At 37.2% G+C, this 21,165-nt stretch overlaps 1 protein-coding gene across 6 annotated transcripts in view; it reads right to left on the bottom strand.

Moving 5' to 3' along the window:
- Window positions 1–21,165, bottom strand: part of Esrrg (estrogen related receptor gamma) — a 542,282-nt gene that overhangs the window by 43,076 nt on the left and 478,041 nt on the right. For all 6 annotated transcript variants that reach the window (XM_090341192.1, XM_090341191.1, XM_090341193.1 and 3 more), the window contains 2 exons: window positions 19,254–19,364; window positions 15,371–15,532 (listed from right to left, as the gene is read on the bottom strand). In XM_090341192.1, coding sequence (XP_090197318.1) covers window positions 15,371–15,532; window positions 19,254–19,364 — 273 coding nt within the window. The remainder of the gene's footprint in view (window positions 1–15,370; window positions 15,533–19,253; window positions 19,365–21,165) is intronic.

The raw sequence follows: 21,165 nt of genomic DNA, 5'->3' as shown, positions 1-21,165 counted from the left end.
CACTAAATTTGCTGTCTGGAATGAACTGAAATAGTGTTTGGTTTGTGTAATTACGTCCATCTATCTTTATATTCCAGCGGCATATCGCAAATTGAAAATACTAAAAATTGACTGTTGGTTCTGATATTTAATGATTGCCAAAGACAAGACGATGATTTATTGGTTACTTACCGATGTGACACATTTGCATCTTATTAGACGGAGATTACTATTCCTTAAAATGCGGACGAGGCCTGATCATGTCTGATGGATTGATTTGATTTGCAAATGTAATCAAACTAATAAGAGGGAAAAAATGAGCAATAATGCCTTGTTTTTCAACTGGCAATCACTCCCCTGCCAACAAGGCTGATATCCCTGACTAAGCAGCCTCTATACAGTCTTCCTGTCGCCTCAAATAAACAAAGGGATGCTAAGAGCGTGATAAGAAGATAACAAGCTGAGTATGGATTCAACCTGGAGCCAGGGCCTCTGCACTGTGCACTTGCAGAACAAAAGTTAGCAGCAGAAAATGGACCTTAACTATTATCTTCAATACCAGTTTAATACTCCAGATGAAGTGAGAGTTGGTGAATAACCTTGGCTTAAAATGTAAACACGTTGATCCTTCCTAATGTGATAAACAAGTCTCTGTTCATATAGCAACTCCATTTCAGAAACAGGTTAACCATTTAAAATCCAAGGGATTAGAAATAAGCAGGAAAACCTTTCAGGTGGATTCCCATTCTGAATCTGCTGATAGTCACAATATGAGAGTAGCAAGACCCGAAATGCTGGGTCTCAATGCATGGCTGAATGTATCATTCCCTAAACATACCTTTTTGTATCTGTGTGTGCTAGTACTGAATTTGAATTCAGGGCTTGAGTGTTGTTCCTTAGATTTTCACTCAAGGAATGCACTCCTTCTTGACTCACAGTTCCATTTTCAGCTCTTTGCTTATGAATCGGAGGTAAGAATCTGAGATTTTCCTGCCTTTGAGTGTTAAGCCTCGGCTCTCAGCTTGGATTATAGGCATGATTCACTAGCACCCAATTTCAAGATTATATAAAATAATTCCACATGAAATCCAAATCAACATCCTCAAAAGAGAAACAGTTTCAACTAATCTGATAATGTATAAATGGCACATCAGGGGTCATCAAAACATGACAGTCTCCAAAGAAAGGCAACTAAAGATGCAACAGGTCTTTCATAGGGTAGACTCTATCTATATTTTCTTTTAGTGCAAAACATTGTTTACCTCACTATAAAAATATATTATATATGGCATGAAGGCACAGGCTGGATGCTGCACATAGAAAAATGGCAAGTTATATGACTTATTACCATATTCAGATATTTCAAATCATATCCAATTTGGTTTAAAGATAACCACAACTCCTTGATACACTGAAGCAGAATGCATGCTGAGCATGGGATCAATTCCCAGGACTTCCCCAACTCAGTTCCTTCACTGTACCTATTCAGCATGGTCAGATTCAAACAAACAATAAGTAAGTGTATGTAGCTACACAGAATTGCCTTTGCACTTTGAGTTAAAGTTTCATGGTCAATACATGAAGGCATCCTTTTATTGTGTGTGGTCAGTCAGATAACTTCTCAGCAAATTAAAACAAGGTATCTATTCCCAGGCTAATTTTAACCAAATGTTGTTTCAAAGACAACATTGATACTTACAGGAATGATCAAAAATACTTCACAGGGGGCCGGGAGCATGGCCTAGTGGTAGAGTGCTCACCTAGCATGCACAAAGATCTGGGTTTGATTCCTCAGTACCACATACACAGAAAAAGCCAGAAGTGGTACTGTGGTTCAAGTGGTAGAGCTCTAGCCTTGAGAAAGCTCAAGGACAGTGCCCAGACCCTGAGTTCAAGCCAAGGACTGGTAAAATAATACTTTATAAAGTAGTCATATCTTGGAGAGAAAACATGGGATAGAGTGAGGGAAAGAGTAACATTTTCAGAAAAGAAATATACTCTTTATCTGACTTTTGTAACTATAACCCCTGTGTACCTCACCTTTATAATAACAGTAAAATCATAGACACATCTTATGAATTCAGACTGTTTTATTTCATCGTCTAGACATCAGCAGCCCTGTATGAAGACCTGTGGTAGTTTTCACTTAGGGTCATTAGCCATGTTTCCCAATCTAGAGCCCTAGGAAAAGATACATCTCTCACGTACCCCCTGCAGGAAGGAAGATTCCCATCCACGTACGTAGACTAATGATCCTTCTGAAAAGGACTTGATCTGACAGTTCCAGTTAGGAAAGCATGCTATGTCAAAGATTAAAACTCACCTTAGTACTTATCATTTGTCACAGACAACTTGCTAAAGCTATCAAAATAAACTTTCCAGAATGCTAATACTACAATGAGTCTAGCTTTAAGTGGCATGATATACATATAAATATATGCTTTTGTGTCATGCAGTATAATGTGCAAAACACAGAATGATAACTTGCTACTCTTTATTATTGTGTCTAAAATTATACCACATTTTTCCCTAAAAATCCTGTTAGTGACAATGCTAAATGCCATTCTTGTTAAACTTGGAGCTGAAAGACATGAGGTTTCATCCCAACTTGATCTCTGACTAGTTTGTGGTCATCTTACAACTGTCCTGATACTAAGTACTTTTACCCCAAATCAGTGTTCAAGTAATGCCATTTAACAGTTGTGGAACACTTAAAAACATGCAAGCCAGGTGCCAGTCATTCATGTTTGTAATCTTAAATTTACTCAGGAAGCTGAGCTTATCTAAGGATCAAGGTTCAAAGATAGCTGAGGCAAAAAAGCCCATGAAACTCTTTATCTGCAATTCAGCACTGAAAAGCCGGACATGAAGCTATGGTGCAAGTAGTAGAGCACCAGTTTTGAGAGGAAAAAAAGCTAAGAAACAACACCGGACCCTGACTTCAAGCCCCAGTACCAGCATTTAAAAAAAATAAGCAAGATCACATTTAATACTTTGCTTACATTAGCTCATAAAAATTTCCTAGAAACCTCTGAAATCATTATTATGCTTCCTTATAAATATACATTTTATATGCATTTAGGCTGAGTTTAGTGGCATAAAATAATACCTGAATTTCATCCATGGACCCTAACTTCAAAGAATATATAATGTCCACCCCAGTGTAGTGCCTCTTCTTAAAATTCAGAGCTCTAGTACATGACCTCCAAGGTTCATTCCAGTTTGAACTCCCCAGAATTATTTGGGGTTGGAGAGATCTTGCTTTAATAGTATTCTACGTATTTAAAACAAGTATTACATAGCTTCTGGTAGGCATACTTCTGTTTAAATAAATACCTTTTAAAAGCTATGAAAAATTCTTTAGTTCAAAATAACAGTAATTGTAGAAATAAATGTAAATAATTTGGCATTGATTATTCCATGTTTCTTTTACTTTTCTTTCTTTCCCTTTTTTTTCTTTTTTTCTTTTTTTTCCAAAAAGGTTAATCTGAGAAACGTGACAGTTGAAACAGTCTTTGGGAGTGTAATTCCTCTTTCAAGTGAACAGCATTTGTGCTCCCGGCATAGGGCATAGTCTGCCCTGACACAGTTAAATCGCGAGGTAGAAGAAGCTTGGTTTTGCTTTTCTTAAAGTGCTGACCATGTTTGGATGTATTCTGTGTGGGAATCTCCAGCTGTTCCCAACCTTCTCTCCCTCAACAGCCCAGGCCACCATGTGCTGGGCCACAAATGTGCTGACTGGCAGAGGGGCCAGCACCTCAGGTAATTAATCCTTTCCTAATGTAGGTTAAGCAGGTGTGAAGGTTCTCCCATCTACAGAAGAGGTAGCTGCTCTTTGGGAAAGCCCTCCCCACAAACACACACCTTTTAAGAGATGCTATTTAATTGGGCTCAGTTGATTCTCTGATGCTGACCTACACATTCAGTTATCAGCTTGCTTAATCCAAATCTGGTTCAAGAAAGTGGTCCTTTTCCCTCTTCTTCATTATATAGAATTAACAAGTTGCAGGGAAGGCTTCATGCTGATTGTGGTGATGGAACTATAATTTCCTTATCAGAAGTGAAGTTATGGGCTTAATAGAGATTGGATTCACTAAATTGAACTGACAGTGGCTCTCAGAATTACCAAGGGGAGGGATATATTTACTCAGTTTTGCCTCTTAGACTGAATTGCATGTATCAGTACATATTTGTGTGTGTGTGTGTGTGTGTGTGTGTGTGTGTGTGTGTGTGTGTGTGTGTGTGTTCGGACTTGGGCTTGAACTCAAGGGCTTGAGCTCTTACTTGGCTTTTTAACTCAAGTATGGTGCTCTACCACTTAAGCCATACCTCCACTTCCAACATTTTGCTGGTTCATTGGAGTTAAGAGTCTCAAGGACCATCCCACCTGGGCTGACCTCAAACAGCAGTCCTAGATCTCAGCCGCTTGGGCAGCTAGGATTACAGGTATGAAGCACCAGTTTCCTGCAATAAGTCCCTGGGCTTGAACGCAGGGCCTGAACACTGCCCTTGGGCTTCCTCAAGGCTAGAGCTCTACCACTTGAGCTGCAGGATCACATTCAGCTTTTTTCTATGTATGTGGTACCAAGGAATCAAACCCAGGTCTTCATTCATGCTAGGCAAGCACTCTACCACTAGGACAAACCTTGGACCTTTGCAATAACAGTTTTTAAATCACATAAACTAACACTGAATTAGAGAGTCAGGTGTAAACCTTGTTATCAATCCCAACTCTTGCTACAGGGAAAATAAACATTTGGCAAAAAACTGAATTAAAAATTATAGTATACTCCTACTTCAAGGAAATGGTTGCATTTTTATCTGGGAGAAGGAAATATTTTCTTCTTTAAGGAAAATTAAATTACTTATAAACAAATGCAAGAGTAGTGTTCCTCTGTGAAACAGCAAGCTGCTTAGAAGGTTCTGTCCGTCAGATTTTGACAGGTTAAGAGTTTTATTGAATTCCCCTAATTTCTGAGGGTTGAATAGTGGGTGAATTGGGGAGGAAGATGTGTGTGTGTGTGTGTGTGTGTGTGTGTGTGTGTGTGTGTGTGCGTGCACATGTGCATTTGCACACGCTAATATCAGGGCCTGAACTTCTGTTCTTCAGCTTTCTTCCTCACATGTAGCACTTTACTACATAATCTACCCCTCATTTTAGAGAAACAATAGGCCCACTTGAGATTCATACTGAACTCACTGATAGAATGTCAAGGTATTATCTGATCTAGGACAAAAACCATGGCTGACATGGTACATATAAGCAGTGCTTGACTACCCAGAGTTCTGAGTTCAATAGCCAGTCTTTATTAAAAAGAAATTGATTTGTAAAACATCATTGAGAGAGACAGAATGAGTGTCTTTGGATTTCAGTTTCAGTTACTATAAATACTGCTAGATTCTTTTTTTGTAAAGTCAAAGGGAAGAGAATTATAAAAATATCTAAAGGGCAGAGAACTGCTTTTACAATACATATGTAGCATTGTGAACTCTCTAATTAATAAGGAAAATTTATACTAGGTAAGAAAGAAGTTAATTCTCAACTTCAGCATTCTCCTTACTTTCCTCCTCTTATTACTCAGAAATCCCTAGGCAAAAGACATGCCACAGTCTATTACATCTCAATATCGAAGTATAAAATCCTAGATACTCCTCACACCTTTAATTCCTCCCCCGATGTCCACACAAAGCTCAGCTCAGCCCTGTTTCCACCTTTCTTCTTCTTACCAGCACCACTTCTTTCCACACATCAAAACCACACTTGTTTTCTAAACCCGGTGATTACTTATCCACTGAACCTTAGTCTAATGAGGAGGCAGACAGAGTCAGTCTCAAAAAGGAACACAGCTCAGGAGAGTATTCTTGGAGGAAAACACACAGATATCAAAAATACATGGCTTTTCTATACGAGATATATGCTTGCAAAATTCTTTCAAATTCTTCTGATTGTAATGAAAAAGCTTCAATCTTTAGAGTAAATACACATATCTGTGCACACACACCTACATATAAGCACATCCACAAAAATGCACATATATATCTATATACAAGCATAGTTACACATATATCCATATGCAAATAAGTATACACACCAATATCCACATACTAATTAGTCAGTCTCACAAAGATAAATATCATAAGCTTTCTCTCATTTACAGAAACCAGGAGACACCATAACCAAGATCATCAAAGCAAAAGAGGGATGATTAGGGGGCAGAAGAAGGAGAGGAAGAATGGACAAGAATGATTAAGAGAGGGGATGAATATAATCAAAGTACCTTATATGTATGTATGGAAATGTCAGGTAAAATCTTTTACTATGGGAAATTTCATGTGTCATCATTTAAATGGACTAAGAAACTCTTAGTTTACTTTCTTTCAAAAGAAAACTTCAACGTTTCATATTTTTTAAAGAAATTACTTCTTTCTGTGTTTTAAAAGTACTTTTCAATGAGTAGGAATTCTAGATGCTTGAACTCACCAGCTGCCATACAATTTATACCTCTTTCCTCTGCTCTTTGTTTTTCAGCCATTTTCCCTGAATGTCAAAGTCAATTTAGTGCATTTCACTTTGCTGAATAAATCAGAGGCGAAATCCTTGCTAAAAGTGAAAATTTGATTTGCTAAAAGGAGCTTAGGGCAACTATTAATCAATATATCCAGAGTGTCAAAGCCAAGGCCAGGATAGACATGCACTCATTTGGAGATTGGCTGAGCCAGATAAAGAGGGACACAGGGGGAAAAAGTGCCAGCAGCCACTAAGGGAAGTGGAAGTAGGGTTGGGAAAGGGGTCAGGAAGGAGCAGAGGGAATAACCCCCCCTACCACCACTTGCTCTGTACTCTTCTCCCAGTGGCATTTAAAGATGAAAACATTTTAATCAAACATTGGAGCATACGAGGATTATACTAATTATGCCAGCTTTTATGTAGCGTGGTTCCCACAAGACCCAAACAGTTTTCACTCTTTTAACTCACCAAGTAGATTTGAAAGCAACCTAAAAGTCAGAAGCAGCAACTTGTCGAATGAAAAGCATTCCAGAAAGGAAAGCAGGGACTTGGCTAGATCTATCAAATATTAATGGTCTCCTCCTGATGTAGACTTCAGGTTGTCTTAAACTTCTGAAAGATCATTTTTAAAAAGAGCTTAGCAATTACCACCAGGTTGTTTGAAACTGAAAACATGCTTTAGAATCTAAGACATGGAGAAAATCCTCAAAACCCAGAGATGTAAGGTCATTTTCCAAAGTAGTAAGCTCTCTTTCTCTCTATAAGCTGATTTTCAACTTTTCAAAATGAAAATCTCTGTGATCAGTCTCAATGAACTATTTCAATGGTGGTTTTCTATCATTAGTAGAAAATTTGTTCTCCTGGAGAGAAGTTCGGGGTTTTCTAAGGTGGCTTCTTGCCTGTAATGGTGGCCTCCATTTTCACTGACACTCCACGTAGCTACGATTCTCTTTGGAAGGACACAATCACAGCCTACTCACACTGTGTAGCTGCAAGTTCATTTCTCTGAACCAACATCATGGTGAGAAGTCCAGATTTATGTGTGTGTCCTGAGTATACATAACTGGCATAGCATTCATTAAAGGATTATGCAACAAAGTAGGGAAAAGTGAGGAGAAGAGGCTGGCTGAAACAATCTTATTGTTACACAGTAGAGGTGCTGTGTTTGGTATGACTGAAAGTCTTTACAATGATATATTTTACCAGCTTGCCTTTATGTTTCCACCAAATTCAACATCCAGGCATCTGAGCCAATTTGGGGAAATGGGAGCATTTGGGCATATGTAACCAATAATTTAGGGATTTTTACAACTAGTCAGATAAGTAATCAAGAGGGATTGACTTGGTCATTAAAAATTGTTCTTAGTAATATTTAGTTTACACTATCAAGCCACGGTCTTTGCATTCATTGAAAGTTACAGCATAGTTTCCCTTGTAAGAAAAGCTCTTTCTCTTTTATCTTTCACGTTGTGAAGGTACAGACAACATGCACAAAGAGGCTGGCTATGTCTCATCTGTTTAAATGTATTATAAAATGCAACTGAGGACAAATGACAAGAGCACAGGGAAAATAATGGGGACTGTGAAGAAAGATACAGAGATGCTAACCACAAAATCTTGTCAGTGCAGTACACCACAGCTCTGACTGACATTTTCTCTAGGATGAGTCATGCATAGCTCCCAGCTCTCAGGTTTACTCATCTACAAAGCAGGGCTAATAAAAAGAAAGCTGTACTTCAAGCAACAATTTGTAAAAGTGCTTTGTAAGTAATATAGAACTAGTATAGCTATTGTGGAAAGCTCAATTCTAATCATAAGATAAGTCAAGTCTGAATCTCACACAGTGGTAAATAAAGGTTATCATCAATATAGGTACATTTATTTATTCAGATATGCTAATGATTCAGGGAAATGTCATGCCATCTGCCCATAGTCCCTGGCATAGTGTTAGGAATGCAAAAAAATATGTAAATACTTAAATTTCACTAAAAAAATGATGACTCCTTTCCAATTATACAACAGCAAATGCATTTCTTTTTGGTGGGTCATGGGGCTTGAACTAGGCGTGGGTGTTGTCCTTGTGCTCTTCAGCTCAAGGCTACTGCTCTACCACTGGGCCTGGGCACTGTCCCTGAGCTCTTCAGCTCAAGGCTACCACCTTATCCTTGAGCCAAGCCCCACTTCCCGTTTTCTAGAGGTTAATTGGAGATAAAAGTCTCAGGTTCTTTTGTGCCTGGCTGCCTTTCAACCTTGACCTCAGATCTCAGCCTCCTGATTTGCTAGGATTGCAGGTGTGAGCAACCATACCCAGCTAGCAAATGCATTTTATGTAGCAACTAGAAGGTGCAAAGCTGATGGAAATTCAGTATGATGAAAAAAAATAGTATGTTAGGCCACACATAAACATTGAATAGGGGGAAACCGGTCACTGTGAGTCTTTAACAGCCTGTCTTTTGCTTCTTGAACTGGATCTCTTCCAGGAAAACTTCACTGAATCTTTGATCTACTTTTCTGTTTCCAATAAAGTTAGGTATAAAAAAATAAAGGAAACTGGGCACCCATGGCTCATGCCTAGAATCCTACTACTCAGGAGACTGAGGTCTGAGGATTGCAGTTTAAAGCCAGCCTGGGCAGAAAAGTCCCCATGAGACTCTTATCTCCAACTAACCACTCAAAAAACAGAAGGGCAGAACACAAGTGCTCAAGTATCTGGAGGCTCAGGGATAGCACCTAGGCCCTGAGTTTAAACGACTTTTGTTAAAAAAGCCAAGTGTCGTAAATGGTAACTAAAATGGTTTTCTCAAGGTGGTTGTCACTTCCTAGATGTTTATTAATTATTACAAATGAGGGAAACCATTGAAATATATACATGTAAAATCAACTAGCCTATGAATATTCACAAAATATTAGATGCAACTTATATATAGTATTTGTCAACTAGGTCCAACTTCCTACACATCAAACCATAATCATATACATTACACATAGAAATGGTAAGTACTTTTTTAACCAGTCCTGGGATTTGAACTCAAGGCCCTGGGCACTGTCCTTTGGCTTTTCTCTCAAGGCTAGCACACTACCATCTGAGCCACAGTACCACTTGCTTGCTTTTCCATTATGTGATACCAAAGAATCAAACCCAGGTCTTAGGGAGTGCTAGCCAAGCACCCTTACCTCTAGGCCAAACTCCCGGTTCAGAAACGGTATTTGAACATGATTTATTTTGTGCTTTAGTATGCATCCTAACCATGTACTGGTGTTACCAGTTGAAAATGTGTGTGTGTGTGTGTGTGTGTGTGTGTGTGTGTGTGTGTGTGTGTGTGTGACTATTGGGACTTCAACTCCTGACCTCCTGACCTTGCACTCACACTTTGACACCCTATCATTTGAGCCATACATCCATTTCAAGCTTCATACTGGTTAACTGGAGATCAAAATCTCACAGCCATTTCTACATGTGCTGGCTTCTAGCTTCATTCTTCAGATCTCAGCTTTCTGACTAGCTAAAGTTATAGGCATGAGCCACTGGTACCCAGCTCCAGGAATGAATATTTAGAAATAAAATCTCCATACAACTCTAGCAGTAGAGTAACATAATCTTATAAAATTGTGCTCCATATAAGATTGGTTTAAGCAATCAGTATATCTCAAAGCAGTACTATTCACAAAAATATTCAATTTTTATTCTTTTGCATAGTTAATACCATAACACAAAAATCATTTAATCCACATTCTAAACAGATTTCTGTCACTGAAAAAAATTCTGAATAACTCTACTGGGAAAAACATAAAAAAGGCAAATCAGTGAACAGGTTTACCTACTATACATTTTCCTAACTGAATGATTTTTACACAAAACACCCATTTCAGTGAAAATAAAAAAATAGCTTTTCTGTTTTTGATGTTTCTTACATGAAAAAAACACTTAAAGACTGTTTATTGCATTATCTGCCTAGTGTAGGTTTCTTTCAGGACTTGATATCTTCTTTTCTTGTTATAAGGAAAAATTATAGGGCTCTCTTTCTCTCCCCTTCTCCCTCTCCCTCTCTCTCTTTCTCTTCCTTTCTTTCTCCCCTCTTTCTCTCTCTCTCCCTCTCCCCCTCTCTCTCTTTTGGATGCCAATATAATAGGCAATATTTTAACTAAGGGTTTGCCAAACCAGAGCAATGGGTATGTGTTTCTCATGCTATCATCCTAAGAATTTGACATTTTCAAAAAGGAAAAATACTTCCAATCCCATAATCATTCCTTTAATTATTGTAATAGCCTCTGTTCTTTTGCAGTATCCATAAATATATTTAAACCAGGTCAGATAATATGGGGTATGCATTTTTAGCACCCTCTGACTAACCACATTTTGTATTTTGTTAACCTAGTTCTAGTACATCATAATATTATAATCAAGCACAAAGAACAATAATAGATCTGACTGTTGGGCTGATAATCATCTTATCACATTCTGTGAAACCTAGCTCTGATATTTGCCATTACTCTGCAGCCCATTCTCAAAAAAAAAAAAAAGAAAAAGAAAAAAGAAAAAGAAAAAAAAAAGGCCAACAATGGGGAGAGAATGAAGTGGAGTGTGCAGTAGCTCCGTATCTACATAAAGGAGATTAGAGGCGACAGCGTTCCATTTTACAGCTCAATCATATTGTGTTAGCATGCGCTTATCCGAGCGCAGACGAAATTGAAAGAGAAATAAAAAAGAGTCAGGCAGATAGGAACCAGAAAAGCGAGGCATGAGCAATTTCCAAGGATATAAAAGGATGCTAATGGTTGGGGCCTTGTCATTCTTAAAAAGGGCTATTAGGGCACCATCATCTGTTCTTGTACCCTCATGCTCCTCCAACTAAAGTCAAGCATTTTGTAAAGCCCTTGAGATCTTTTATTTTTTTTTCAGCTACAGATATAGTCATGTTTCATAGCAGCACACTTTCTCATGTATATGATTTATTAATATAAGTCAACTAATTCTACTTACTGATAATAAAGGAAAAAAACCCTCCACTCCATAGATATTTTTCTCCAATATTTTCTTTTGTTGCATTCTTTACTTTTTTATGGAGCAGAGTCAAGAGTAGAAAAAGTGCCTTCAGAGCAGGACAGAAAAATCTCATGAGCTGATCTTAGAAGTCAAACCTAAAATGCCTGTGCTGTGATTGCACAAACTAAGAATAGTACACAGACAGAAAAGGTTTCGGTTTTAGTGTACTTTACTGAAGTATTCAATATATATATATTTTTCATATTTTTTATTGTAATTAATAGAAAGGTTACATTATATTCATCAGATAGAAGGTGCATTACTTCACATACATTGATACCCTTTCTCATGTCTTGGTCCCCATTACCCTCCCCCCTACCCCTACCTTCATCTTGTTTTCCCCACTTTCCTAACCAATTTCAAATAACCAAATACGCATATATCCAATATATCAGATAACAAAGTGAAATACTGTATTTCAATATATTTTAACGTAAGCTTTAGAAAAATGAAGAGTTTTGAATTTAGCAGTAAGACAGGAAATTTTAGTTTAGATATCACTTTAATTCCAGCTCTTACTCCACTTCTCAGAACTGGCTCATGTTTCTAGAATAGGATTTTTACTTTGATTTAAGCGAGAAATGTGGCTTCGATCTTGATGTTGTCTGTGCTTTTACTTCTTATGCCACATTCCTCACTGCTCTGTGAGATTCTCTGATGCCCAAGAACCTTGCATCAAATCACCACACTTTGATATGGAAACATCTTTCCTTTCTACCCCTTCGAAATATTCTATGGTATACATGATAGCCTCCAAAAAAATCATTAAAAGGGATTTCAGTTAATTCTTGTTCTAATAATCTCTTTCTGAAAAGCCAAGCCTCTCCTTGCAGTCATTTAAAATATCCTCTGGGCACCATGAAAATCAGAGCTGTGAATCATCTCTCCACTGTGACTGGCTCTGGCATTTGCCATAGAGAGAAAATAACGTCAGTCCCCACCAATTCCAAGCCTCCGCTTAGGGCTGAGCACATAATCGTATAGCAATTGTTTCCACCACTGCAAATGGTCTTACTCATAGTTATTTAAAGTTACCATCTTTACAGAAGCCACCAGAGTCCTGTTACTGTGACAAGTTCCTTTGTAAGCTAACATTTCTACTTGGATGCACAGTGAGAAGTGCACATTTATCACTGACTTTTCCTCACAGGAAGGCTTAGAGGACGTTGTTGACTTTTCTAAGTCTTCATTGTGACATGTTTGGATGGGATCAAAATACTCTGTTAACAAATCCCTGAGATGAAGGAGATTTGAGCCGAGTTCATGGAATTAATGGATGGCTTGTAATTAGGGTGACATTGAGGTTTACACAGATGAGAGTGATGATGATGATGATGATGAAAATGTTATTATTTTACAATGCTTCAATCAAATACAATCTATTAGGAACTAAAATATCTTGATTGAATTTCAGAGCAAAAATTGTTCTATAGATGCTCTGTGTATATAGTGAAGGTACTGGTATATCTGTGAAATTGTCCATTTATACATATATAAATATATACACATAAATAAATATGCATGCGGGGGGAGGGAAATGGGTACCAAGACATGTGAAAGGGTATCAATGTATGTGAATTAATGCACCTTCTATCTGGCAAATATCATGTAACCCTTTTACTAATTACAATAAAAAAAGAAAAAAAATAAATATGCATGCATATGTGTTTGTATATATATGTACCTATATACTATATATGTATATATATGTATATATATGTGTATATATATATATATATTGCTGTTGTTGTTGTTCCTAGCACTTGCTTCAACTCAGTACCTTGCTCTCTGATTTGTTTTGCTTATGGCTAGGGCACTATTATTTAAGCCACATATCCAGTCTGACATCTTTGATGGCTAATTGGAGATAGAATCACATATAAACTTGTTTTCCCAGGCTAGATTTGAACCAATTATAGGTGTGAGCCACAGTTACTGTTACCTAGATTTGTCAAAATAATTTTTAGCAATCTCTGCCTCACATCTTTCTGCAAATTTATGATAGAATAGCACCTGACACCTAGGTTTGATCTATGATCCTCAGTTGCAGGTAGCAGAGGAATATAGGTATATGTTTAGCGCTCCAATCCCCCCCCCCCCGAGGACTTTGGTACTATCTGAAAACAGTTTCATTTGCTAAGGGTGCTACTGGCATCTAGTGGGTAGAATCCAAGGATCCTTAGAATGCATAAGACAGCTAGCTGCCTATCTACACAAAATTGTGGAGTCTCCTGTATCAGTGGTACCAAGGTATATAGAATTCTGGATGAAAATTATAGACATATATATAGTGTATACATGTTTTATGCATATATGCAAAAACATCACAATGGCATATGTCTCAAATGTGTGTGTGTGCATGTGTTGTGTATGTGCATGTATGTTTATGGTTATAGAATAATGAAGTATTTTGGATAATGTAATGAGTGAGTTTTCTTCTCTCTCCCTTTCCTGATACTGCTTTCAATTAGAAATTCTAGACATACCTACAGCCATAGTTCCCCAATGCCATCCATCTTGTAGAACATACATGTGTACACTTTTGTCTAACTCACACAGCTCTGATTACAATCCATATGTCATACCACTCCTGCACACGATCCAGTTCCCATTCTTCTTTGAGATGTACTAACCCAGTGAGGGTATTTTCTAAAGAATACTCTCAAGCTTACCTATTTAACTAGTTTTGACTTAATTTGGGGTGCTTTATTAGCAAGCAGTGTAAGACAAAGTAGCTGGTATAATACAGAGTGATGTTTAAATTAGTTTACAATTTGCTTGGTCTCATCTAGAACTGCATGGAACAAAGCCATTCCGAAATGTCAGCTGTGTTCCTAACCACTGAAACAAATTGTCGCCTGAACGCTGCACACCTAATGACTTCAAATTAGCTCCACTGCGATATCGCCTGACAGTTCGTTACGAGTGTTAGCAACATAGCTGGCGTATCATGACCAATAAATTGGTTTCAGTGTGGGCTGGGAAAGGGACTTCCATCAATTTGATTAAAGAAATTACTGTAGCATTCAAAGCATAAAGACAAACTAGTTTAAGGAGACAGAAGTAAGTTAACTGTACCAGAAAAATACTGCTCATCACTCAAAACTTGTTTAGAAAGTATTTGAAGATCAAAGTCCAAATAAATGAAACTAATTCAAGTGGAATACTAAAATTCTCAAAACTCGTGACTAGGCATATGTTTATTGACAGGAAAGAATAGATTGTTTTTGAAAGACTAATGCTACATTACCATATGAGAAAATTTACCATCTCATCTTAAGATTTCCTTTTTAAAAGTTTATATATGAACTTATAAACTGGTAGTAAATATCTAATTGTAAGCCAAGGCACATATATAAATATGAAGAGCAATTCATTATAATCAGCCGCAATAAATAATAAAATGAGAAATTCCTGCAAGGACAAAAAGGTATGGTAAGTTTATTGCTCACAGAAAAATGCTCTAGTTACAAGAAAAAGCAGAATTAGTTCTCGAGAAAGGAAAGTTCGGAATTTTTAAAATATAAGCAAATGTTTTAAAAATTCTTTGTTAATTTCTCATACACACTAACACCTTCACACACACACACACATATATATATATATATATACTATAACCAAAACTCAAGGTGTTATACACATATAAATATGTTCATGATTATATTAAGGCTGGGAAAGCTCAGAATTAAGCATAATTCTAAAAAGAATGTCAAGATTTAAGTGGTACAATAAGTAAATTTGAATCTGCCCAAATCTAACTAGAAATCCAAGACATCCACTGCAACCTGTGTTTGTTTGTTTGCTTTGCTCTGCTTTGTTTTACTTTACACAAAATTTACCTGGAATATGCTTTGCCCATCCAATGATAACCACCAACTCTCGGTCGGCCAAATCACACAGTGTGGTGAGGGCCTTGATGTCACTGTCGGGGACAGTAGGGTCAGGCATGGCATAGATCTTTTCCGGTTCAGCCACCAACAAATGTGAGACAATCTTGTTATCTGCAGATCAGACCAGAACATTTCAAGATCACTACAAGCGCCATCTTTCTCTTTCACAAACCCTACAGCGCTTTTTGTTTATAAAAGCAAAATAATTACCTATCCAACCACAAACTCAGACGATCCCATTAATGATCCAATGTGCCCATGTTAAACAGTTTCCAGGGAAAAGACTCTGATCAGCTCTGATGGAATCAATTCCTTTCTTCATGGCCTGCTCTGCTGTGGCTGGAATGAAACAGCTGCCCTATAGTGAGTTTTTTGGTTTTTTTAGTTGTTGTATAGAGGGGTTTTTTTTTGCCTGTGTTTTTGTTTTATATTTCTTTCTTTTTTATTTTTTTTATTGCTTTGTTTGTAGCAAACAGGTAAGAAACATTGCCAGACATTACATTGTCTGCTTTGCTCTTGCATTCTTTACTGAGAGTTGGGAAATCCAATGAAACAATGCACAACAGTTTTAAAACAGAAACCCACAGCAAACCATTGAATTATGGGAGAGCAAAGAGCTACCAATGCTCACACACATAATGAGATGAAAGCCATTAATTGTCTTAACTCCTTAAAGAGCAAAGGTCAGAGCCTTTCTGTCTGGGTGAATTACTAACTATATAACTTTATCTCTGTGGGATGCATTAAAGCGGAATTTCTTTCCTTCCCTGCCTCCCCACACATCCACCCAACCTGCCAAATATAGCCAATCTCATAAAAATACTCCTACTTATGTGCTATAGTATCTCTCCTTTCCAGCACCTAATTCTTTAATCCTCTGGTGGCATCTGTTGTCCTTAGTTCATTCTCTGGTTTAGATTTATCTGTCTGAAATTGATGATAAATGCTTTAAAAATCCTTCATAAAATAAACACTATAGACAAATGGAGAGCATCACATCAAATGTGTTTCACTGCTCAGGGGCATGTGAGAGTTTTATGGAAGGGTTGGACAGCCCAGCTAACAGAATGGTTTTCCCCGTTAGCCTGATTTTTCAATCTCTATACAAAGCTTTAGATGTTAAGCTTTCTTCTACTTGAGGAACTACTAATGGGTTAAGAATAAATCCCTGTGCTATATGGCAGGGACCTTTGTGAATAAAGTTTCATCTACATTTCTTTCCTGGACAATGTATATTTTGCTCTAAGTTTATAACTTTTTTATTAAAAATGACAATACTCGGGTACCAAGACATGTGAAAGGGTATCAATGTATGTGAATTAATGCACCTTCTATCTGGCAAATATCATGTAACCCTTTTATTAATTACAATAAAAAAACATAAAAAAATGACAATACTTCAGCATAGCCGAATTAAACATGGTATTTTTGTTGTTGTTGTTGTTTTGTTTTCCAATAAGGAAACAACAAGACTTATCCAAGTTATAACTAACAATATGTATGTCAAGTTTATTGAAATATCCTTATATCTTTTTAAATTTTTTGACAAGTTTTGGACAGTATTTTTAAAATTGTAAACAGATAGTAATTGCTATAATATTCAATGATCCTTCAATATTTTTTAAAGATTGCATAGCTTTTGTATCGTTTTTGAAGGATACATAAAGGTAAGTGTGTGTTTATCTATATTACTGAATCAATACTTATACTTTTACTTATGCTTGGAAAAGTTTTGACTTTCATTGTCTAACAATACAACAAAAACCTATCAACATCACTAGACTCTCAGGATTAAGGCGGGAGAAGGGAGTAATAGGAAAAAACACAGAAATGTAATCAGAGAAAATTAGGATTTTTTTTAAGCACAAGGAAAATGCGTGCTGTTTTATCCATCAATGGATACTTGACTTGAGGGGTCTGAGAAATTCTGCAGAAGCTTAGCAATTCCCATCACTCAGAAAATGGTATTGCCAGCAGCACTGTTCCTAGGTAAATCTTATTTAATGTTTGCCTAATTAGAATCAATAGAACCCGATTTTCATTCTTGGGCCTTTGTAGTACACAAATAATCAGTCAGGGTACAGAAATCTCCCCAGCCACCTTTCAGAAAAACCCCAGGTACAGTTTCTTGACACTTATCTGACAGGATCTGAAAATTAAGTTTTATAAATGTTTGTTACAAAAACACACTAATTAGATGGACTAAGGAAAATTAACACAGAGGCCTTCAGATAATGAGTAATGATTTATTAGGAGTCCTCTTTATCTCAGACAAATGAAGCTCACTGAAATTGCTGTAATCTTCTTAAAGGTACTTGACAAGCCACTTCCCAATTTTTCAGGTTTATACAGAAAACGATAGATATTCCTCTATCTTGTTGACTTATAAATGGGCTGGTGCTCATTTTTCTTTCCACAGAGGAAATTATCAATGGTTGCATAAAATAAATGAGAAAGGGGCAGTCCGTATATGACTGAACCGAGGAAAACTAAGCATCTAATGAAATTAAGCGTTAGTGCCTATTGCATTTTATTGTATTATCAGAAAGTTTTTTTTAGTATAATGTGCAAAATCTGCTTAATGCAGCCCTAGATTGTATTTGTAGAATTCCAAACAGCTTATGCAGGCTGAGGAGGAGATGCCAGATTGGACAATTGAAGGTATAATCAACATAATGTTTTTTGGAAAGGCAAGAAGAAACTATGCCATATGTTCACTTAAGCTTTAATTTTATGTAAAACTGGTTGTTTTTCCTTTGACACAGCTAAAATGTCCTTTCATTTACAGTTCAGGGCCTGCTTTATTTATTTAACAGATTTCCATATGCTTGTGGGGATGGGATGCTGCAATGACCCCTACTGGACAGTCAGAATTTGAAATAGACCCCTTTCTCTTCACCAAAAATTATCCATCTTTTCTGGAACTGCTTTACAGGCTGATTCCTCTGGTGAATACAACTTGTGCCTCTGTGGCAGGAAAAGCTAAAGGTGAAGATTCTTCCTACCAAAGCATTTCCCAGTGTCTGCTATGCATAAACACCACATCGCTAGCTCTGCTGCACTACGACTTTTAAGCGATTCCTCAGAAAAGCAAGAATCTGAATCTGCACTCCAGCTTCTTTCAGTTAGAGCCCAAGAGAAAGAAGGTTGTGTTTTACAATGCTACAGTCATCCTTTCAAAACAGGATCTTGGTATCACAAAACCATAAGCTCTTTAAAAACAATTCATAGTTCCCCTGGTGTCTGAGAGGGTACTGTTTGTTATTGGAAGGGCCCATTCTTGTTTTACTCTATTGCTAGCTTGTGTGCTAACCACCAAAATTAATGAGGCCCCTAATGTATTTTCATTGAGAGGTTGAGCAGCCAAACTCCTTTCATTTGTGAAAACTACAAAAATCACTTTCTTGTAAAATCTGAAAGGAGCAGCTCCAGTGAACTAATGCACCATCTGACCCATTTTATATACTTCTGCAAATACAGATAACCAGTAAATGTAAAACCCACACGATGTAAAGCAATGCATTAATATGCTTATGCCTCCACAAAATGATGAGAGATGAGAACGGCAGAGGAGAGCAAAATTATAGACATTCTCAAAAAGAAAAAAAAAAAACACAAGGCAATTAGTTGAGTTGTCATTACACCTCAAGGCAATTAGTTGAGCTGTCATTACACCTCATAGACAATCTTTTGGAATATCTGTCCCCACAGTTCTTCAACAGAAAGAAGTGTCCTCAGAGTCAGGGTAAGCGTGCCAACATTGGTGTATGTACAGAAAGCCAACTGGGAGGAGTCTGTGTTCTGGCAAGCCAGACACATCTGCTGTACTTACATGGCTTTTTGGCTGGCTGAACCAGCTGAGGGTTCAGGTAGGGGCTGTTCTCGGCATCTATTCTGCGTTTGTACTTCTGCCGACCTCCACGTACTCTGTCAAGACGCACCCCTGTGGGCAAACACAGGCACTTACTATTTGGTAGTATCTTTGCAAGCAATCAAATACATTGATAGGCTGGAGTACTCAAGAGGCAGCTGTAGAATACAGAATGAATGGTCCAGGGGTACTAAAAGAATGTAAAAATCACAGTGGTTAACAGAAATCAATAATATTTGGGAAATCATGTCTATCAGTGGAAAACAAACCCGAAAGACACTTTTAACAAAGGCATCCAACTCACCATTTGTACATCAAAAAAAGGTAGATTTACACATAAGTTAGCACAAAAAATTATGTTGTTTTTGTTGCTAGTAGAGTTTCTCACAGTGAGGAGATAGTTAGCTTATAGTTTGTTCCTTAGTCACTTCTGAAAGCTCAGTGCAATAGAATTGAGACCATACTCAGCCCTTCTCTTGACCTTAACATGTTTCACTTGAGTTGTGGAATAGAATAGAATAAAGATCCAAATGGAAGGTGGAATTACTCCATATAAGATTTTGTCTTGTGAGACTCAAGTACTGCTTCATATTGAAATGTCAATATGTCTCATAGGATAAGTACAGTTTACAATCTGACACACATTTTCATTTGCTCTCATATATGGAAACCCTGAGAGCAAACTGGGTTGACTAACTTTAGGATAGAAACAGGGGCTCCCAGCTGGGCACCAGTGGCTCACTCCTGTAATCATAGCAACTCAGGAGGCTGATATCTGAGGACCAAGGTTCAAAGCTAGCCAGGGCATACAAGTCCTTGAGACTCTTATCTCCAACTAGCCACCAGAAAACCAGAAGTGGTGCTGTGGCTCAAGGGGTAGGGCAGTTGCCTTGAGGTGAAGAGCTCAGGGACAGGGCCCAGGCCCAGAATTCAAGCCTACAATTGAGAAAAAATAAAATAAATAATATAAATGTGTATTTATATGAAGAAAAAGGAAAGAAAAGAAAAATGAAAAGAAGGGAAAAGGGACCTTCCAAAGGCTACAGTTGAGAAGGAACATTCAGGGAACAGGGAGGCATAAATGGTAAAGCTGGCAAAGAGGCCAATGTATACTCGAATTTAAAAGAATGTAATAAATGCATATAAAGATTACAGAAAAGAAAAAGGGAAGGGGAGTAGAATGTCTTTAAAAGATTTCATTTCCTATTTCATGCTACATGCACTAAAACTTTTCACTGATATGGGGGAATGGTCAAAAAGAGTTTATTGATAATCTCGTTTCCAATCTATACTTTTTAAAATTTAGGGCAGGACAGTCTAAATTCTCATTACATAAAAAGAAAAAGTAAGAAGGTATTTCTTTTGTCATACAGGGTTATACCACAATACTAACATAGCAATAACTGATAAAACAGCATAACATTTTCTATTAATAAATTCAGTTACATAAGGCAAACTTTTGTACTTCTATATAAATCCTTGAGGTACATTTATTAATCAAGTGTATATTATAAGAAATTGAAGTTACGAAGGAAAACCTAATTTTATTATTTTATTTAATGTTGTATTAATAATACAACATTAAGTGTCAAGTGTAGAACGCACAAACATTTAGTTCTGAGGAAAGCTGGAATTGTCCCATTGACACATCAGAGAACAAAGCAGAAGAGGCCATTTAGAGAATAGTTGGTTGGATTAACCAAATATTGAAGCACAACAAAGACAGTTTGATGAGGTATGCCTATACCCTCAGCACTCAAGGCTTAAAACAAGAGAATGCCAAGTTCAACTATATGAGCTGTGTAGCGAGACACATTAGAGATAGATAAATGATATACAGATGATAGACAGACAATTGGGTAGATGACATATA

This window comes from Megascapheus bottae, chromosome 10 (assembly GCF_031878675.1).
Source record: "Megascapheus bottae isolate mThoBot1 chromosome 10, mThoBot2.hap1, whole genome shotgun sequence".
Taxonomy (NCBI): domain Eukaryota; kingdom Metazoa; phylum Chordata; class Mammalia; order Rodentia; family Geomyidae; genus Megascapheus; species Megascapheus bottae.
This window is presented reverse-complemented; position numbering and strand designations above follow the sequence as displayed.